This window comes from Lithobates pipiens, unplaced genomic scaffold (genome assembly GCF_037356315.1).
Source record: "Lithobates pipiens isolate NorthernLeopardFrog02 unplaced genomic scaffold, aLitPip1_a1.2 Scaffold_25, whole genome shotgun sequence".
Classification (NCBI taxonomy): domain Eukaryota; kingdom Metazoa; phylum Chordata; class Amphibia; order Anura; family Ranidae; genus Lithobates; species Lithobates pipiens.
This window is the reverse complement of record NW_027507787.1, coordinates 223,559,600-223,579,156: the sequence shown is the minus strand read 5'-3', so window position 1 is coordinate 223,579,156 and position 19,557 is coordinate 223,559,600. Positions and strand designations below refer to the sequence as shown.

The following is a 19,557-nucleotide window of genomic DNA, read 5'->3' as shown; positions in this document are numbered from 1 at the left end:
CGGTATAGGGACTGACGTACAGTCTGCTAAACACTAATACACAACCTGCTTGGTCCACAAAAGTTCTTATAAGGACTGGTAACTTGGTATAGGGTGCTACGGTACATAGGCTTGAGTGCGGTACAGTCTGCTGTTCTGTAAGGACCGCTATAGGTCCACAATAGATAGGGTTGACGTGCACCACTGCTGACCGCTCACCTATACTGCAGCAGTCCTTCAGCGGTATAGGGACTGACGTACAGTCTGCTAATCACTAACACACAACCTGCTTGTTCCACAAAAGTTCTTATAAGGACTGGTAACTTGGTATAGGGTGCTACGGTACATAGGCTTGAGTGCGGTACAGTCTGCTGTTCTGTAAGGACCGCTATCGGTCCACAATAGATAGGGTTGACGTGCACCACTGCTGACCGCTGCCCTATACTGCAGCAGTCCTTCAGCGGTATAGGGACTGACGTACAGTCTGCTAAACACTAATACACAACCTGCTTGGTCCACAAAAGTTCTTATAAGGACTGGTAACTTGGTATAGGGTGCTACGGTACATAGGCTTGAGTGCGGTACAGTCTGCTGTTCTGTAAGGACCGCTATCGGTCCACAATAGATAGGGTTGACGTGCACCACTGCTGACCGCTGCCCTATACTGCAGCAGTCCTTCAGCGGTATAGGGACTGACGTACAGTCTGCTAAACACTAATACACAACCTGCTTGGTCCACAAAAGTTCTTATAAGGACTGGTAACTTGGTATAGGGTGCTACGGTACATAGGCTTGAGTGCGGTACAGTCTGCTGTTCTGTAAGGACCGCTATCGGTCCACAATAGATAGGGTTGACGTGCACCACTGCTGACCGCTCACCTATACTGCAGCAGTCCTTCAGCGGTATAGGGACTGACGTACAGTCTGCTAATCACTAACACACAACCTGCTTGTTCCACAAAAGTTCTTATAAGGACTGGTAACTTGGTATAGGGTGCTACGGTACATAGGCTTGAGTGCGGTACAGTCTGCTGTTCTGTAAGGACCGCTATCGGTCCACAATAGATAGGGTTGACGTGCACCACTGCTGACCGCTGCCCTATACTGCAGCAGTCCTTCAGCGGTATAGGGACTGACGTACAGTCTGCTAAACACTAATACACAACCTGCTTGGTCCACAAAAGTTCTTATAAGGACTGGTAACTTGGTATAGGGTGCTACGGTACATAGGCTTGAGTGCGGTACAGTCTGCTGTTCTGTAAGGACCGCTATCGGTCCACAATAGATAGGGTTGACGTGCACCACTGCTGACCGCTGCCCTATACTGCAGCAGTCCTTCAGCGGTATAGGGACTGACGTACAGTCTGCTAAACACTAATACACAACCTGCTTGGTCCACAAAAGTTCTTATAAGGACTGGTAACTTGGTATAGGGTGCTACGGTACATAGGCTTGAGTGCGGTACAGTCTGCTGTTCTGTAAGGACCGCTATCGGTCCACAATAGATAGGGTTGACGTGCACCACTGCTGACCGCTGCCCTATACTGCAGCAGTCCTTCAGCGGTATAGGGACTGACGTACAGTCTGCTAAACACTAATACACAACCTGCTTGGTCCACAAAAGTTCTTATAAGGACTGGTAACTTGGTATAGGGTGCTACGGTACATAGGCTTGAGTGCGGTACAGTCTGCTGTTCTGTAAGGACCGCTATCGGTCCACAATAGATAGGGTTGACGTGCACCACTGCTGACCGCTCACCTATACTGCAGCAGTCCTTCAGCGGTATAGGGACTGACGTACAGTCTGCTAAACACTAATACACAACCTGCTTGGTCCACAAAAGTTCTTATAAGGACTGGTAACTTGGTATAGGGTGCTACGGTACATAGGCTTGAGTGCGGTACAGTCTGCTGTTCTGTAAGGACCGCTATAGGTCCACAATAGATAGGGTTGACGTGCACCACTGCTGACCGCTCACCTATACTGCAGCAGTCCTTCAGCGGTATAGGGACTGACGTACAGTCTGCTAATCACTAACACACAACCTGCTTGTTCCACAAAAGTTCTTATAAGGACTGGTAACTTGGTATAGGGTGCTACGGTACATAGGCTTGAGTGCGGTACAGTCTGCTGTTCTGTAAGGACCGCTATCGGTCCACAATAGATAGGGTTGACGTGCACCACTGCTGACCGCTGCCCTATACTGCAGCAGTCCTTCAGCGGTATAGGGACTGACGTACAGTCTGCTAAACACTAATACACAACCTGCTTGGTCCACAAAAGTTCTTATAAGGACTGGTAACTTGGTATAGGGTGCTACGGTACATAGGCTTGAGTGCGGTACAGTCTGCTGTTCTGTAAGGACCGCTATCGGTCCACAATAGATAGGGTTGACGTGCACCACTGCTGACCGCTGCCCTATACTGCAGCAGTCCTTCAGCGGTATAGGGACTGACGTACAGTCTGCTAAACACTAATACACAACCTGCTTGGTCCACAAAAGTTCTTATAAGGACTGGTAACTTGGTATAGGGTGCTACGGTACATAGGCTTGAGTGCGGTACAGTCTGCTGTTCTGTAAGGACCGCTATCGGTCCACAATAGATAGGGTTGACGTGCACCACTGCTGACCGCTGCCCTATACTGCAGCAGTCCTTCATCGGTATAGGGACTAAGAGTTTTGTCACAGGGTCATTTAAAAAATGACAGGCAGAGGAAGAGGCAGGCCCTTCCGCAGGGGTGGTAGGGGTAGGGCAGGAGCAACAGGCTTGAGCCAAAGTGGGAAGTTGCAGAAGGTGCGTTCAATTACTTTAAAGGATGCACCAGACTTGGTTGAGTGGCTCGCTCAGCCTTACTCTTCTGCACCCTCCTCATCCTCTCGATCTGCACCCTCTTCTTCACTCTCTGCTATGTGCACCCCCAAAGACACTACCACCAACAACACGACCACCACCACCACCACCACATACCTTCCGCTTGAGTCACTGGAATTATTTTCCGATCCATATCAAGAGGACATTTCTGATGCGCAGCCACTCTTGGTATTGGATCAGGAAGAGGAGGTAGCAACAAGCGCTACTCAGCAGTCTGACGCCAGTACCCAGATCAGCCCAAGGAGGAGGTTGGTCCCCGGTGTTGCTGCCTACTCCGAGATCTCTACTTATAGCGGTGGGGAAGGTGACGTTGATGATGACGTGTCTAGTGATGTCACGTGGGTGCCCACAAGAGAGGAAGAGGAGGGGAGTTCAGAGGGAGATATGGACCAGCAGATAGGGAGGAGAAGCAGCAATGACTTACATTGCACAGCAGGGACAAAGCAGACTGCAAATGTATCAGGAGCGAGTCATCGACCATGTACGGTCACATCTGGCGCTCCCAGGACACCGGCACATGGCTCCGCAGTGTGGGCTTTTTTTAACGTGTCCGCTGCTGACAATAGCGTTGCCATCTGCAATCTTTGCAGTCAACGCGTTAGTCGCGGTAAGCCCAATACTCACCTAGGGACGACCGCCTTAAGAAGGCACATGAGCAGCCATCACCGAGCCCAGTGGGAGCAACGGAACACACAAAGCCACACTGCAGGCTCTCACCGTCCAGCCTCGTCTTCTACTTCTCCTTCTCCTCTCTCCTCACAATTGTCCTCCACTCCACCTTCCATCACGCCAAGCTCACATTTTTCTGCAAAAAGGCAGGCTTCCGTGGGCCTAATGTTTGAGCGTAAAAAAATGATGACGCCGGATAACCCTCTTGCCCAACGGTTGGCGGCTGGCTTGTCAGAACTCATAGCCCGCCAACTACTGCCATATAAACTGGTGGACTCGGAGGCCTTTCGCAAATTTGTGGCCATTGGAACACCACAATGGAAGGTCCCAGGAAGGAAGTATTTCTCAGAGAAGGGCATCCCAGAGCTATATGGCCATGTTCAGCGGCAAGTGAATGTATCTCTGGCACACAGTGTCGGTGCCAAGATACATCTGACCACAGACACGTGGTCTAGCAAACACGGGCAGGGAAGGTATATCAGTTTTACTGCCCACTGGGTGAACCTTCTGACGGCCGTCAAGCATGTAACCCGTGGCACCCGTGTAGATTTGGTTTTACCGCCACGGATTGCATGCAGGCCTGACTCTTCTTCTCCTCCTCCTACTCCATCCTCCTCCCTCTCCTCCTCAGCTGCCTCCTCCTTTTCCGCTGCTAGCGTCTCTTCCACTGCACCGCCCAAGCTCCCCAGAACCTATTCCACATGCCAGGTGAGACGTTGCCATGCCGTGCTGCGTCTGTTGTGCCTGGAAGCAAAGAGCCACACTGGCCCGGCACTCCTTTCAGCTTTGCGTTCACAGGCAGATGAGTGGCTAACACCGCTCAATTTGACAGTTGGTAAAGTGGTGTGTGACAACGGTGCCAATCTGCTTAGCGCATTGAAACAGGGCAAAATCACGCACGTGCCGTGCATGGCACACGTCTTAAACTTGGTCGTGCAGCGATTCCTTGTCAAATACCCTGGGGTCCAGGACATCTTGCGGCAGGCAAGGAAAATCTCGGCCCATTTCAGAAGATCTTACACGGCCATGGCTCGCCTTGCTGACATTCAGCGGCGACACCATCTGCCGGTCAGACGTCTTATTTGCGATTGCCCGACGCGATGGAACTCAACCTTCTATATGCTTGATAGGCTGCTCCAGCAGAAACGTGCAGTTAACGTCTACCTGTATGAACTCTGCGAAAGAAACGGTTCTGGGGAGCTGGGTTTTTTTTCACCGCGCCAGTGGCTGCTCATGCGCGACACATGCAGACTTCTGCGGCCATTTGAGGAGATCACCAAACTGGTCAGTCGCAGCCATGGCGCCATCAGTGACATGGTACCTTATGCCTTCTTTCTGGAGCGTGCATTGCGTCGTGTCATTGATCAGGCTGTGGAGGAGCAGGAGCGGGAAGATGAGGAAGTCGCAATGCTGGATGAATTCCCAGGGGGGGCTACTCTATCTGAGACAAGTCAACAACAGGAGTCTGATGAGGAGTCAGAGGAGGATGGTGCCGGAGCGGATGAGCAGGAGCAAGAAGAGCATGCTTTAAACCTTTCTGGGATCCCTGTTGTGCGAGGATGGGGAGAGGAGAATGAAGAGGACGACATTATCCTGGATGATGAGCAGGAGCCAGGCCACCACACCGCTTCCACTTTAGTGCAAATGGGGGCCTTCATGCTCCAGTGTTTTAATAGGGACCCCCGTATAAAAAGCATGAGGGTCAAGGACCAGTACTGGGTGGCAACGTACTTAGACCCCCGGTACAAACACAAAATGGCGGAAATGTTACCGCCGTCGCAGAGGGCTGTCAGAATGCAGCACTTCCAGGCCTTGCTTCGAGAAATGCTGCATTCTGCTTTTGCGTGCGCTGGCAGAGGAGCAATTCCCACTCCCAGAGAAGGATTTGCGGGTACCAATCCAACAGCGCCTGCAAGAAGAGGCCGGTTTGAAGATGTGTTGGTGACTTCGGATATGAGGTCATTCTTTCAGCCGACCCATCGACAGGTGTCATCCGGATCCAGCATCAGGGAACGCCTAGACCGTCAGGTGTCCGACTACATTGGGTTAACGGCCGATGTGGACGCTCTGAGGAGTGATGAACCCCTAGACTACTGGGTGGGCAGGCTTGACCTCTGGCCAGAGCTTGCCCAATTTGCAATCGAACTGTTGGCTTGCCCCTCATCCAGTGTCCTGTCCGAAAGGACGTTCAGCGCAGCAGGGGGGATTGTGACCGATAAGCGTACTCGCCTAGCTCACCACAGTGTTAACTACCTCACATTTCTAAAAATGAATGAGGCATGGATCTCGGAGGAATTCAACACATGTGACCAGTAGACCATGTATATGTCTATAAACTATTTTTTTAATCAAGCACACAGACCTTCTTAATTCATTTGGCTCACTTCCTTGACCCAAAAAAGCACACCGTACTATATGCCCCTACCCTCCTCTTTGAAGAGGTTGAGCGGTGTCATATTTCTACTGGGGCTGCTTATGATATCCCTGTGCTGTGCTGACTTCCTCCTGGGGGTTCTTATTATGAAGGGATCACACTATCCCTGTGCTGTGCTGACTTCCTCCTGGGGGTTCTTATTATGAGGGGATCACACCATCCCTGTGCTGTGCTGACTTCCTCCTGGGGCTGCTTACGGTGCTGCTGTCAGTGCTGTATGTCACGGTGCTGCTGTCAGCGCTGTATGTCACGGTGCTGCTGTCAGCGCTGTATGTCACGGTGCTGCTGTCAGCGCTGTATGTCACGGTGCTGCTGTCAGCGCTGTATGTCACGGTGCTGCTGTCAGCGCTGTATGTCACGGTGCTGCTGTCAGCGCTGTATGTCACGGTGCTGCTGTCAGCGCTGTATGTCACGGTGCTGCTGTCAGCGCTGTATGTCACGGTGCTGCTGTCAGCGCTGTATGTCACGGTGCTGCTGTCAGCGCTGTATGTCACGGTGCTGCTGTCAGCGCTGTATGTCACGGTGCTGCTGTCAGTGCTCTGTATTACGGTGCTGCTGTCAGATGCCTCTATCACGGTGCATGTGTCATTCCGGTATGTCACGCTGCTGGTGATCATCTCCTGCACCCTCTTCTTTGCCTACCCTGGTCCCTGACCTTCCCTCTCCTCCATTGCCTTCATTAGCTCCATAGTCCTGAATTGTTAGAACAATTTCCCAAATAAAATAAAAATGCTTGTAGTTATCGATCCCAAATTCACCTCATACATGTATTATGTCATTGTCCAGATGGTGGGACTACGTTTTACCCCCTAATAATTACCACGTGGCCGCAAATTCGACATGAAGGTTTGCAAAGTTCGCCTCCCATTGAAGTCAATGGGGCCCGCGGCGAACGTTCGGTTTCGCGAACGTTTGGGTCCGTTCGCATTTCGCTTTCGCGAAACGTCCCGTCGGAAGTTCGTCCATCACTACAGAACAGTGGTCTGCCTATGTAAACAAAGCAGACTGCTGTTCTATCAGGGAAGAAAAGAGAGATCTTGGGTTTCTACTAAGCAGAAACATGGATCTCTCTTTTCGTCCAGTGCATCCACTCCCCAACAGTTAGAAAGCATTCCCTAGGAGCACACGTAACCCTTTGATCGCCCCTGATATTAACCCCTTTCCTGCCAGTGTCATTTATTTTTAGCACTGATCACTGCATTTTTTTTAGTACTGATGACTATACTGGTGTCACTGGTCCCCAAAAAGTATCACTTAGTGTTAGATTTGTCTGTCGCATAGTCCCGATAAAAATCGCTGATCACCACCATTAGCAGTAAAAACAAAAAATAAATAAAAAGTCCATAAAATGATCCCATAGTTTGTAGTCGCTTTAACTTTTGCGCAAACCAATCAATATACGCTTATTGGGATTTTTATCAAACATATGTAGCAGAATACAAATTGGCCTAAACTGATGAAGAAATTAGATTCTTTTAAATAATTTTTATCAGCATGTTTTATGGCAGAAAACCGCAGGTGATCAAATACCACCAAAAGACAACTCTATTTGTGGGGAAAAAAGGACATCAATTTTATTTGTGTACAGCATTGCACGATGGCACAATTGTCAGTTAAAGCAGTGCAGAATCACAAAAATGGCCTGGTCAGGAAGGGGGTAAAACCTTCTGGAGTACTAAGCACACAGCCAAGATAACAATGGAGTGGCTTCAGCAAAACTCTGTGAATGTCCTTGAATGGCCCAGCCAGAGCCCAGATTTGAACCCGACTGAACATCTCTGGAGAGATTCAACCTGATGGGGCTTGAGAGACCCTGCAAAGCAGAATGGGAGAAACTGGCCAAAAATAGGTGTGCCAAGCTTGTAGCATCATGCTCAAAAAGACTTGAGGCTGTAATTGGTGAAAAGTGCTTCAACGAAGTATTGAGCAAATGCCGTCAATACTTATATATTGACTTTTTTCCCTTTTTTTATTCTTTTTTATGTTTACATAACCTTGATGGGCAGCATCCTTCTTTCTACGGGAGCTTACTTAAAATCATTGCTCACTGAAATACACCTTGTGAGCTTCCCATAGAGTGGATGGACTGGAGACAGTGCCTACATTGAGATGGAAGTATTCTGTCAGAGCGAGGGAAAGTACATCCTTAGTTTTAGGGTCATATAGCAGTGATTCATTAAGCCTCCAGTGACATTTCTTAGGGTACACAGTGGTGAGGGAAAGGTCTAGGGTCAGGGGGGCATGGTCCGACCAGGTAATGGGGCCTAAATCAGCTGACTCTGTGTTGGGTAGGAGGGGGCCCATCATGAAAAAGTGGTCAAGTCTAGAGAACATTTTGTGCGGAGGAGAATAGAATGAAAACTGTTTGCTGGTTGGGTGTTTAATCTGCACGTGTCAGTTTGTGAAAGGATGTGGATAAAGATTGTGCTGGGAGGGGTAGTTTAGTGTGGAATAGGGACAGTAGGATTATAGGTTAATAGACATATATTAATCAATATACCTACTGTACTGTGGAAAACATTAGAAAAATGGCAAAGGTAAAAAAAGAAAGAAAAAAAGGGAACATAATAAAAGAAAAAAAGTAAAAAAAAAAAAAAAGTCCTGAGGATGTGTAGCTGCGAAATAACAAAAAGACCAGGTTGGCCTAAAAAAAGTAGACCTAATAACATGTGTAGATCTGAATACAACAGCGACTCAGGAGTCCTCTGCCACAGCCAGAGGACAAATGGGGGAGCAAGGCAGACTCCGACTTGTGAGAATCATGCTGCTCCATTAGTGTTGTTAACAGACAAAAGACTCCATAGCCAGCCTTGTATAGAGAATGAGAGATTATAACAGAAGGGAATAGAAAACAACAATGCAAAACAACCAGATGGCAAAAGAGGGCAAAAAAAAGAAACAAAGCAGTTAATCTTCAATCGTTGGCCATAAGGTGAATTGGAATCAAACCTGTGAGAAGGAGTTGCGGGGGTCCATGATCCCAAGGAAAGAAAAACCTCCTGAAAGATGACTCACAGGGGTTTAGGTAGGATGTCCAGGCCATTGAGGGTGTTGAGGAGTGGAGTAAGCCTTCGATCTTATCCTTACACTGGGGCCCAGATCAATGATGGGGCTGTAGGAAGTCGGGGTGTAGTAGGCATTGGTTGCCCTTCATCCACCGGTAATGGTGGTAGGCCCAGGTTTTTGAGGAAAGAATATTCCTCTTTCAGATCCCGGAGGGTATGTCAGGCACCATCTTTTGTTGCACTGAGGTGGAACAGAAAGCCCCAGAAGTAAGGAATCTTGTAGTTGAAGGTGAGAGGTGAAGGGACGTAGTGAGCGCCTTTTAGCCAGGGTGATTGGAGAGAGGTAAACATTTGAATTATGTCCCCTTTATACTTAATATGGATCAGTTGCGGTTAACCAGGGTCAGCACCTCTTTACTCTCATAATAGTGGAACCGTACCATTATGTCAGAGACATGTGGGCCCGATCAAGGTGCCAGTCTATGTTCACTATGTCAGGAGCAAGGTGGCTAAACAGGCCTAATATGTACGGTCTGATGTTGTCAGCCACATTTTCTGAGACCCTGTGAATCCTGAGGTTTTGGTGCCTTTCTCTGTTTTACAGGTCTTTTTGCTGAAGTTGTAGCAGGGACACAGAGTTTTTAAGAGAGCCATTTTCCTCATCCAGTGCCTGAACATACTGTAATGTCTCATCAAACTTGGTTTCCAAAGTTGCTGTGCCCTCACCAAGCTGGTCAATTTCCCCTCTAAGTTCCCTGGAAATCCTCCCCACCTCTTGGGCTATTCCCCTTGTGAGCTGCTGTGCTATAGCTTGTAGTTTAACATCAAGCAGTTCAGGGGTTAAAATAGACTGAGAGGGTGAAGGGAGATGTGGGAGAAGGGCTTGCTGGGAGTTGTCATCCGCCATCAGGGTGCTAACGTACTCCTCCTGGTCTCCTTGTGTAATCGAGACTGGGAATTGAGGCCTTGTCAAGTAGCGGTCCATTGTGACTACAGGGCGTGGTGCTTGCATGGTCCTATAGTAAGGTTGTTGGTCCCCAATCTTTACCATGGGATACTAGCAGGCTCTGGGGGTCTGTATGTCTTACCCCCATGGTGAATGTGTGCCGATGGAGCTGTGCAGGGGTCGCGGAGAGCAGAGCGGGACCATCTTGAAGAGCCACACATGTGCCCCCTCTCACAACAGTTTTTTGGCTAAGTAGACAGTTTAAAGTGGTTGTGTAGTTAAATTTTTAACTTTGACCTACAGGTAAGCCTATAATAAGCCTATACAATTCTATAGCTAAAAGAATATCTCCCCTCGCAATGAGCTGCTGACGAGGCGCATGCGCGACAGGGATTCTCGGCTGAAAGTCTGGCAGACGTCAAACTGTCGGGAAGAAAACTCCCACGTGCACGCATGGGAGTGACAACATCGCAGCTCTGGCCACTCACAGTGCTGGAGCCACGATACCCGGAAGACACGCCAAGGGAACATGTCAGCTCGCTCGGCGTGAACCGAGTGAGATACCGGCGCCTCGTTCTAAGGTAATTATTTCATAATGATCTAGTATGCGGTGCATATTAGCTCATTATGCCTTTTCCCTTACAGGTGTGTAAAAAAAAAAAAAAAAAGCAGCGAGTTTACTCCCACTTTAATGTTACAGTCATACTAGTATGTTTTTTTCGGAACCATCTTTTTGAAGGTGAAGAACAGGTTACAGTTTCCTTATGTGTAGTCTACCTTTGGATTATGTATATTACCATTTGCCACAAAGCCCACCTGCCAGGCTAAAAACTGATGTCAACGATACAGTGAATTTACATTTAAGGAGATAAAAATAATTTTGGGTACGGTGGTGGATTTTAGTAGATGGAATTACAGTAAAAGATTTTGGGTGGATTTTGAGCATATTAATGAAAAGTCATTTTGGTATTAATCTGATCAAGAAATGTTGCCAGGCAAGTAGTAACTGGGTTTCCTAACTATTTATTGCTTTTTGTTTTTCAGATTCAGTCTGTACAATTACAGGTAATACTGATTACATATTTTGCTGTGCATATTTATGAGTGTGTTCAAATAAATTGTTCTACATTTTTTTAAACTAAATGAGATCAGTAGTAGGTAAATTTCTGAGTTGTGGTCGAGTTATCTAAAGATGGTCTTTTGGGATACTATAGCTCTTACTTAGAATAATTTGATGCATGCAGTTGTGCTAATAACAGTATTCTATCATTTTGCTTTCAGGATCCAGGAAAGAATCGGATTGGCCAGTGGTTAAATGTGACGGCCAATCAGGGATTGGCTGAGTTCTCCCTTCCGCTTTCCTCTGAGCCTCTGCTGGGGGAATACACCATCCGGGTGAAGGATACAGTCCATCACTTTAAAGTGGAGGAATATGGTGAAGAACCACTCTTTGGGTTTGAGTTACTAAAATATAGAATACAAACTCTGGTGCAGCTCTGCATAGAAACCAATCAAATTCCATTTTTTTTATCATACCTTAAAGTAGAACTAAAAGCAAAACTTATTTTTTCATTTTGGATAGAGCGAGGGAGGATTATAACCCTGTCAGACTTTTCTTCACCATCTATGTCCCATTGCGGAGATTTCCCTTCGCTTCCTGTCCCACAGCCAAAAGGAAGTTAGAGGAAATCCCTGCAAATTAAGGTAATTACTTGGGGTCCCCCAGGTCATCAGAACTAGTGTCCCCATTGGAAGATTTCCCCTCTATTACTTTTCTAGGGAAAACCCAAAATTGGAGATTTTCTTTTCCTTACTTTTTTTTTTTAATATAATTTTTATTAAAAGATTTTTCAAATACAATTCTAGATATACATTTGTACAATATGCAAAAGCATTTTAAACAGTGGTGCATTTATCGAGAACATAGTGGAACATTGTCCAGCACCTATCTAGTAACATCATGAGTATATGTCATTGTTTACATCAGCAGAGTTTTATGTGAACTTACATTATGGATCAAAACAGCAACCTAAATCTATATTGTTTTATTAGTAACCAAAAAAACAAAATTACAGGTAATAAAGGGTGTCACGTAATTTGTCTAATGTTGATCCAAGGTGCCCATTGGGCGTAAAAGCGGGAAGACTTTCCTTCTATCGTGGCCATAATCTGCTCATATTTGAAAGTTTCATCAACTTTTTTGACAACCTCACTGATGTTTGGAGAATTGGAGGATTTCTATTTATTAGCAATCGTCAGTCTTGCTGCCATCAGGATCTGAATTACCATTGATCTGAGAGAAGGTGGGTATTGGTCTACATGAATGCTTAGTATGGCCATTTCCGGGTTACCCCTTTTTATGATGCCAGTGGTTTTAGATATCAAATTAAATACATTTCTCCAGAAACTCCTGAGATTGGGGCATTCCCATATCATGTGTAATAGAGTACCTATTTTGCCGCAATTTATGGACAGGGAAGACTGGGAGCATCGTGGCTTTTTATCTGCCCCTACAAATTTGTTGAGTTGAGCTTGAACTGTTGTAAAAAAGGTTGCAGGGATAGAGATTGGGAGGGCTCTAAAAAAATATAAAAGCCTTGGTAAAATAGTCATTTTATATGCCGCCAGTCTGCCCATCCAGGATAAGTGGAAAATTTTTAGTCTATTTAATTCTTGCTGAAGGGAGGCAATGAGAGGTACATAGTTTATTTTAAATAGGGTGGAGCTAGGTGTCCTTACTTGAATGCCCAGGTATGGAAGGGGCTTATCTGCCCAGGGGTATGGGAATTGTGAGGGTGGAGCTAGGTGTCATTACTTGAATGCCCAGGTATTAAATGGGCTTATCTGCCCAGGGGTATGGGAATTGTGAGGCCAAATAGGATTGTGCTGTTTCTTCTACATTTATAGCTAATAGATTTGATTTAGAAGCATTGACTTTGTAGTATGAGACTCAGTTAAAATGTTCTAACGTAGCGTGTACAGCTGGCAGGGAAGTCTTGAGATTCGATAAAGATAAAATTACATCATTGGCAAATAAAGTAATAGAATGAGTGTGTTTTGAAATTGATATACCCGAAATGCTTGGGTGTGATCTTATTTTTTCGCAAGGGGCTCCATTAAAAGGGTGAATATTAAAGGTGACAGCGGGCACCCTGGCCTTGTCCCATTTATGATATTAAAACTATCAGAGAACATATCTTCTGTATAGACTATTGCTGAGGGATTGGTGTATAATGCCGAAATGGCTGAATTTATTTTGCCCGATATTTCGAATTAGTGTAATACTTGCCTTAAGTATCCCCAGTGAATTTTATCAAAGGCCTTCTCCGCATCTAACGAGAGAAGCATAGAAGGAACCCCCGATGATTCCACAGCATGAATCAGATTAATAATTCTTCTTGTTGCGTCTGGTGCCTGATGACATGGCACAAAGCCAACCTGGTCTTGTGTTATCAGGGTCGGCAGGAGTCCAGACAATCTGTTTGCTAGTATCTTAGCATAGATCTTCAGATCCACGTTCATTAGAGAAATAGGCCTGAAATTCTGTGGTAAGTCTGGTGATTTCCCTGGTTTGGGTAGGGTTACAATCATGGCCACTAACATTTCTGGAGGGAAGAAAGACTCCGAAGTAGCTTTTTCAAACGTTTTCAGTAAATATGGACTTGTTATGGGACAGTATGTGCGGTAATACTCAGATGAGAATCCGTCTGGCCTGGGGATTTGTTAATTGGCAGAGACATAATTGTTTTATGAAGTTCGCCTAACGTAATAGGGTCATTAAAAATTGTGAGTTGGGCGTGATTCACTTTGGGCAGTGATATTGAATCCAGGAACTCCTGGATTGATTCCTGAGAGGGTTGTGGGATCAAAGTGTCTTCCTTTAGGTTGTATAGTGTGCAGTAATAGTCCCTAAAAGCGTTATGCAATTTCCTTTGGGTTAGTTAGTTTAGTGCCTATGATTGGATGGAAGATAAATGGGATTTTCTGTTTTATTGTTTTCTCCTTTATCTGTTTAGCTAATAGTTTCCCAGCTCTATTTCCCTAGAAGCAGGCTTCCATGTTCGGAACGTGATTATTTTGCGAAATCAATAGGAGTCTGAGCTCATGTCTAAGTCCATCTAGCTGGGAGATATTGGACGGGTCAGGTGATTTTTAATTTAAAGATTCTAATTTGTCAATCTGAGATATGAGATCTTGAGTTTTCTGGTTTCTTTGTTTTTTGGCCATACTACTTATTTTCATAAGGACCCCCCTCATAAATGCATTATGGCAATTCTAAAGCGTGAAAGGGTTCGACACAGGTGGGGCATAAACGCTAAAGAACTCACGGAGCTCAGAAGCGATTTTGCTTTTGTAATCCGGGTGCTCAAAGAGAAAGGAGTCATTTTTCCATCTATTGGCCCTGGTCTCCGTGCGGGACCCCTCCACCATAATGGATACTGGGACATGGTCCGACCATGTAATACTATGTATAGTTGACATACTAACATTTTGCAGTAGGAATTTATCCACCAAAAAAAGATTAGTTCTTGAATACGTGCGGAGCACACTCAAGAAGTAGGAGTAGTCTCGTTCTGTCGAGTGCTGACATCACCACACATCATATAGGTTTTCTGAGGCCATGAAACGCGAAAGGGTTATTCTTTCTCTGGATTTGGATAAAAAAATTACAAGACATCTATCAACTGGTTAGGTATGGCATTAAAATCGCTGCATAATATGGTATAACCCCTGCACGTTGCATTTACTCGTTTCCATACCTTATTGAAAAAGGACAGTTGTTTCACATTAGGTAAATATACATTCACTATAGTGTAAACCGTGTTGTTTACCTCTCACACAAGGATAATATATCTGCCCGCTTTATCTAACTCAGTGTGAATACATTTAAAAGAGTCAGTGTCCTTGATGAGGATGGCCACCCCTCTGGATTTCTTTTGGGCGTTTCAGCAGAACACCGTTGGAAAACACCTGTTTTGAAACTTTGGGGGTTTAGAAGCTAAAAAATGCATCTTTTGAAGGCACAAGATGTCACTCTGCAACCACTTTGCTTCTTTCCAGAGCATGCTCCTTTTTTGAGGGCTATTTAGCCCCCTGACATTTAAAGAAGAGATTTTAAACCTCATAGTGTGAATTAGAAGGAATAGTCGTTACTGGCAACCTTGGATATTTAACACTTACCGTGTATCAAGTCTTGCTCAATAAGTGAGTCCACAATTTCAACTCAATGTTAGTAATCAAAGTGTAGAGCAGTTAAGGTAATTATAGATGTGGATTGCATCGGAGAGTCAACAAACTCTTCTTCTCTGGTGTAAGTAAAACAACAAAGAAACAAAACTTTAAAAAAGGATGATTCAACTGAATCAGTAGGGATAGAATCCCGTAAAGTTCAAGGGGCAAAAAGAGAACTGATCATAGTTCCACAGATCTACCGGAGCTACAGATGGGTTGTAGAGTACTGTTACCTGAGCGGTCAGTCTTTCATCTTTCATGGCCAGGCAGGAGACCAGGGACGTGGTGATGAGGCTATCAATTGTGAGTCCATTCCATGTCCAGGATGCGCCACTCTCGCAGGAGTTGTATACCTTCTTCCACTGATTTAATAGTAACCATTTTCCCGTCTTTCGTGATGACGAGTTTTGCCGGATAAGCCCATTTGTACGTTATCTGGTGGTTTCTCAGGGGCTTGGTGATGGTAGCCATATTTCTTCTACTTTGCATTGTGTAAGCTGATAGATCTGGATAGAAGGATAAGCTCTGTGTGGATGCCAGCATGTTTTCCGGGTTCCTCACGAGATGAAGGAACCTCTCCTTGGTTTGGAAGAAGTGGATCCTCGCAATCGTGTCTCTTGGCAAATGGTCTGGTAGATGCCTAGGTTTAGGAAGTCTATGGATCCTGTCTATGGAAAGGTCTGTTAGAGAGGCCTCTGGTAGTGCATCCTGAAAAAATTTCTTGGAATGTGCACTCAGATCTGATGTTTTAACCGATTCAGGTATCCTGCGGATTTTAATGTTATTCTTTGAGATGTTTAATGTTATGATCTTCGAGATCGGCCAATTTTGCCTTTATTAGTTGAAGATCGTCTTCTCTCTCATTATGGGCATCAATAACCTCGTTGATAGTTTCCGCAAATTCATTCATTTTGTGTTCTATATGAGTGACCCTGTTGTCTACTGCTTTGACTTCCTCTTTAAAGTGGCTTGTGAGGGTCATGATGTCTGCATGTAAGGTACTGTGGAGGGACACCAGCATATCCTTCAGGGTAGCATTGATTACTGGCTGATTTTTGTGCTGCGGGATGTCGGTAAATGTCTGTCATTCTACTCAGCCTCCTTTCTTGTTTCTGCTTCCTCGACATGTTCCCACGGTATGCCCAACCTTGTGGGAGCTATCATCGCCACTTTTAGCTGCTCAGGAGTTTGGCAGTATGCTCTGGTGTGCCTGCGGAAGATGGAGCTCTCTTACAAGGCAGCCATACTCCTTGGCTGTTGGCCACACCCCCATTTTCTTTTTCCTTTCAATTATAAAGGTAAACAGGACAAATAGAAATGGACACAGACAGCAATAAAAATTTACAAGCATTCTAATCCCTCTCCAAAACTAAAAAAGTTTTGCCTTTAATTATACATTAACTGAACAAGCAAAAGATTGGAAACGGATTGTCTACCATGCATAACTGCACCAGATTTTGCTCTATCCAATTTTAGCAAATAAGCCCCTTTGTTTACTTTATATTTCTATATGAATTCCTATGTCTGTACTGAAAGTATTTGTTTTTTTGTCACTACAGTCCTCCCAAAATATGAAGTAACGCTCCAGTTTCCCAAGGTTGTTCTCTTCAACAGTGAAACTATACCAGCTAAACTATGTGCCAGGTGAAGCATACAAATTTTTAGCTGGATTACGACATGAGTCATATTATTTTACTGTAAACTGATCTTAAGCTGAAATTGATATTAATGAAATTAATATTTTGTGCAATGAAACTTGCCAAAACACACATGGAATGGGGAGTGCTATTTGTATGAAATAGACATAATAATGTAATTTGTTTAGTTCTGAATTCGTTTTTGTTAATTAATTTTGACAAATTTGTTAATTTGTTCATTTCTGAAATTCCTAATTTTTTCAAGTTCAAAAATTCGGAAATTCAACTTTTTGGTAATTTGGAAAATTTGAATATCCAAAAAGAAGAATGAAAATTCAAAAATTTGAAATCTGAAATAATAACTAACTAATGACAACTTAACTATTACTAACTATTAAATTATAGGTATTGGAATTTCATTTCAAATTTGGCTGTATCTAAACGAATGGAACTTAATGAATTAATAATAATAAATAACAACAATAATTTTAATAAAAATGTTTTATTGTTATTATTTATTATTAATTTGTTCCCTTCCATTTGTTTAGATGCGGCATTCGTTATTTTGGATAATTCATAACTTAAAGTTATAACGGATAAATTTGTATTTGTTACGTTCTACTTATAATTTAATAGCTTGTTTTTGTTAATTAGTTATTCTTTCAAATTTTTTAATATTCTTTCTTATCTTCCGATTTTCTAATTTTATAATTTCCGAATTGACAAATTTTTCGAATTTACGAATTTTCGAATTTACGAATTGCAATCATAACGAATGACCCAAAAAAAAAAAAAAAAACCCCACGAATGAAACAAAAAAAGAAAACAAACACATTTTTCTACAGTGCACATGTCTACCTATTATTATTATTATAATACAAGGTTTATTTAGCTCCAACAGTTTGTGCAGCACTTTAAAACATAAAGGGAGATATTACAGTTACAATACAGTAAAAAAAACAAGAGCGTTAGCAAAGCCATACTCAGGAGAGCTTACACATGAGCCAAAAATCATCCTAAAATGGTTAGTTCGGAAGTTACAAGCTGACTTTTAGCCTGGGCTCATGCCAACTACCGGCTTCTAATGAACAAGCATGCTGGAAAACCAGCAGATGATCGGCATCCGATTACTGGCTATGATTGCCAACCGGTGTCTGTTCTGGTGGGGGGCAGTCCCACTGTCAGAATGTCAGAACACAATAACAGAGCGGGGATATTGCTGTACTAAGATTGCATAGTTAATACAGCAACCTCCTTTTTTGTTCAGCCCACTGGGATGACAGAAAAAAAAAATGCCTGTATGTACCAGGCTTTACTCTCCCCTTTTTAAATGAATACAATATACTATTTTACCTGTCCTTGACTAATGGTAAACAACAGATACTTAAAGTCTATGAAATGTTTCCTCAGGTACACCTATGGAAAGCCAGTATTAGGAAATTATAGGATTGAGATATGCCGTAGAAGAAGAATCATATATCGTGCGGTCGTCTATACCCGTATATTCATTGAGCCCCTCAATATCTGTGCAAACTACACTGGAAAGGTAAATTATTAGAAGAGACAATAACGAGCTTATCAATTTATATACTTTCTACTTTTTTTTTTGCATTTAAATCCCTTTGGAAAATAAGTACTCATAATTCCTTGATTTTGTTAGCTTCTTACATGAAACAAATATCTTAGCAATGCTGAATATGGTTGTATTACTATCAGTGACGACCCGCTCATTAGGGGCAATGTTCCCCGTAATCCATGCACCCAGCGCCTAATCTCCATGCAGGGTGTCGGAAACATGGATTTCAATGTATTTTTTTTTCTTTTTTTAGAACCACGTGATTACAGCCGAAGGCTCTAAGTGGCTTCAAAAAGGATGGGCCCGGTGCGCAGAGCCTACCCACTTGTGTGACATTAGCGAATTAAAGAGGAAGTAAAGGCTATTTAAAAAAAAATAATTCAACCTGCAAGGCAAAGGCATAAGACCTGTAGGTCGAAGTGGTTTGTAAGGGTTTACAACCACTTTCATATTAGCTAATACCTTCCTGCTTCTCCTCCCGGCCAATCAGGAAGTGGGTCCTGAGACCCGATTTCTCAGGAGTCTTAGGACTCCCAGCCAGTCGGGACTCAGGACCCACTTCCTATTCGGCCAGGAGGAGAAGCAACGGCCCTGACTTGGCTCTTCCATCCGCAACTTCCTCCCCGCGCCTCCGTGCAAAAGGTTAAGGCCATGGATCGCCACCTTCCTTATCAATTGAGTGTTGGGGGGAAGGGGTAGTATGACTGGAGGGGCAGCTTTATTTGCTGTCCCCTGCCCTCCCAAAAAAAATTTGGGCACCTGCTGCCATTAACTACTATTAAAACTGTACCATTAGCAGTCTACATGACTCACTGCATCTTCTTTTCAGCTGGATCATTCGGGATGTACCACACACCAGGTAAAGGCTGACATTTTAAGTTTAACAAGAAGTGACATCGACCTGACATTGGAGGGATCTGTCTACATCACAGAACAGGGTACAGGTAAGTCTGGGTAAGGTATGCCTGCATAGCTCCCAACTGTCCCTGATTTCGAGGGACTTTCCCTGATTGGGAGTGTTGTGCTTTTTAAGGACAATTTCCCGCACAATATTTACTAAGTAATTTTTAACAAAGATATTTTTAAGATACAGAATCAGTCTATATGATACAGTCTATATATGTGAAACTTATTCACGGAGACGAGTGATCATACAAAATAGTTACATTTATTGGTTGACAGAAAACAAATATTTACATGAAATA

At 44.1% G+C, this 19,557-nt stretch overlaps 1 protein-coding gene across 1 annotated transcript in view; it reads left to right on the top strand.

Annotated features, from left to right (window-relative positions):
- Nucleotides 1–19,557, top strand: part of LOC143930914 (alpha-2-macroglobulin-like protein 1) — a 204,609-nt gene that overhangs the window by 21,171 nt on the left and 163,881 nt on the right. Inside the window, exons 6-10 of the mRNA XM_077455600.1 lie at nucleotides 10,952–10,972; nucleotides 11,189–11,342; nucleotides 16,699–16,783; nucleotides 18,187–18,322; nucleotides 19,182–19,296. Coding sequence (XP_077311726.1) covers nucleotides 10,952–10,972; nucleotides 11,189–11,342; nucleotides 16,699–16,783; nucleotides 18,187–18,322; nucleotides 19,182–19,296 — 511 coding nt within the window. The remainder of the gene's footprint in view (nucleotides 1–10,951; nucleotides 10,973–11,188; nucleotides 11,343–16,698; nucleotides 16,784–18,186; nucleotides 18,323–19,181; nucleotides 19,297–19,557) is intronic.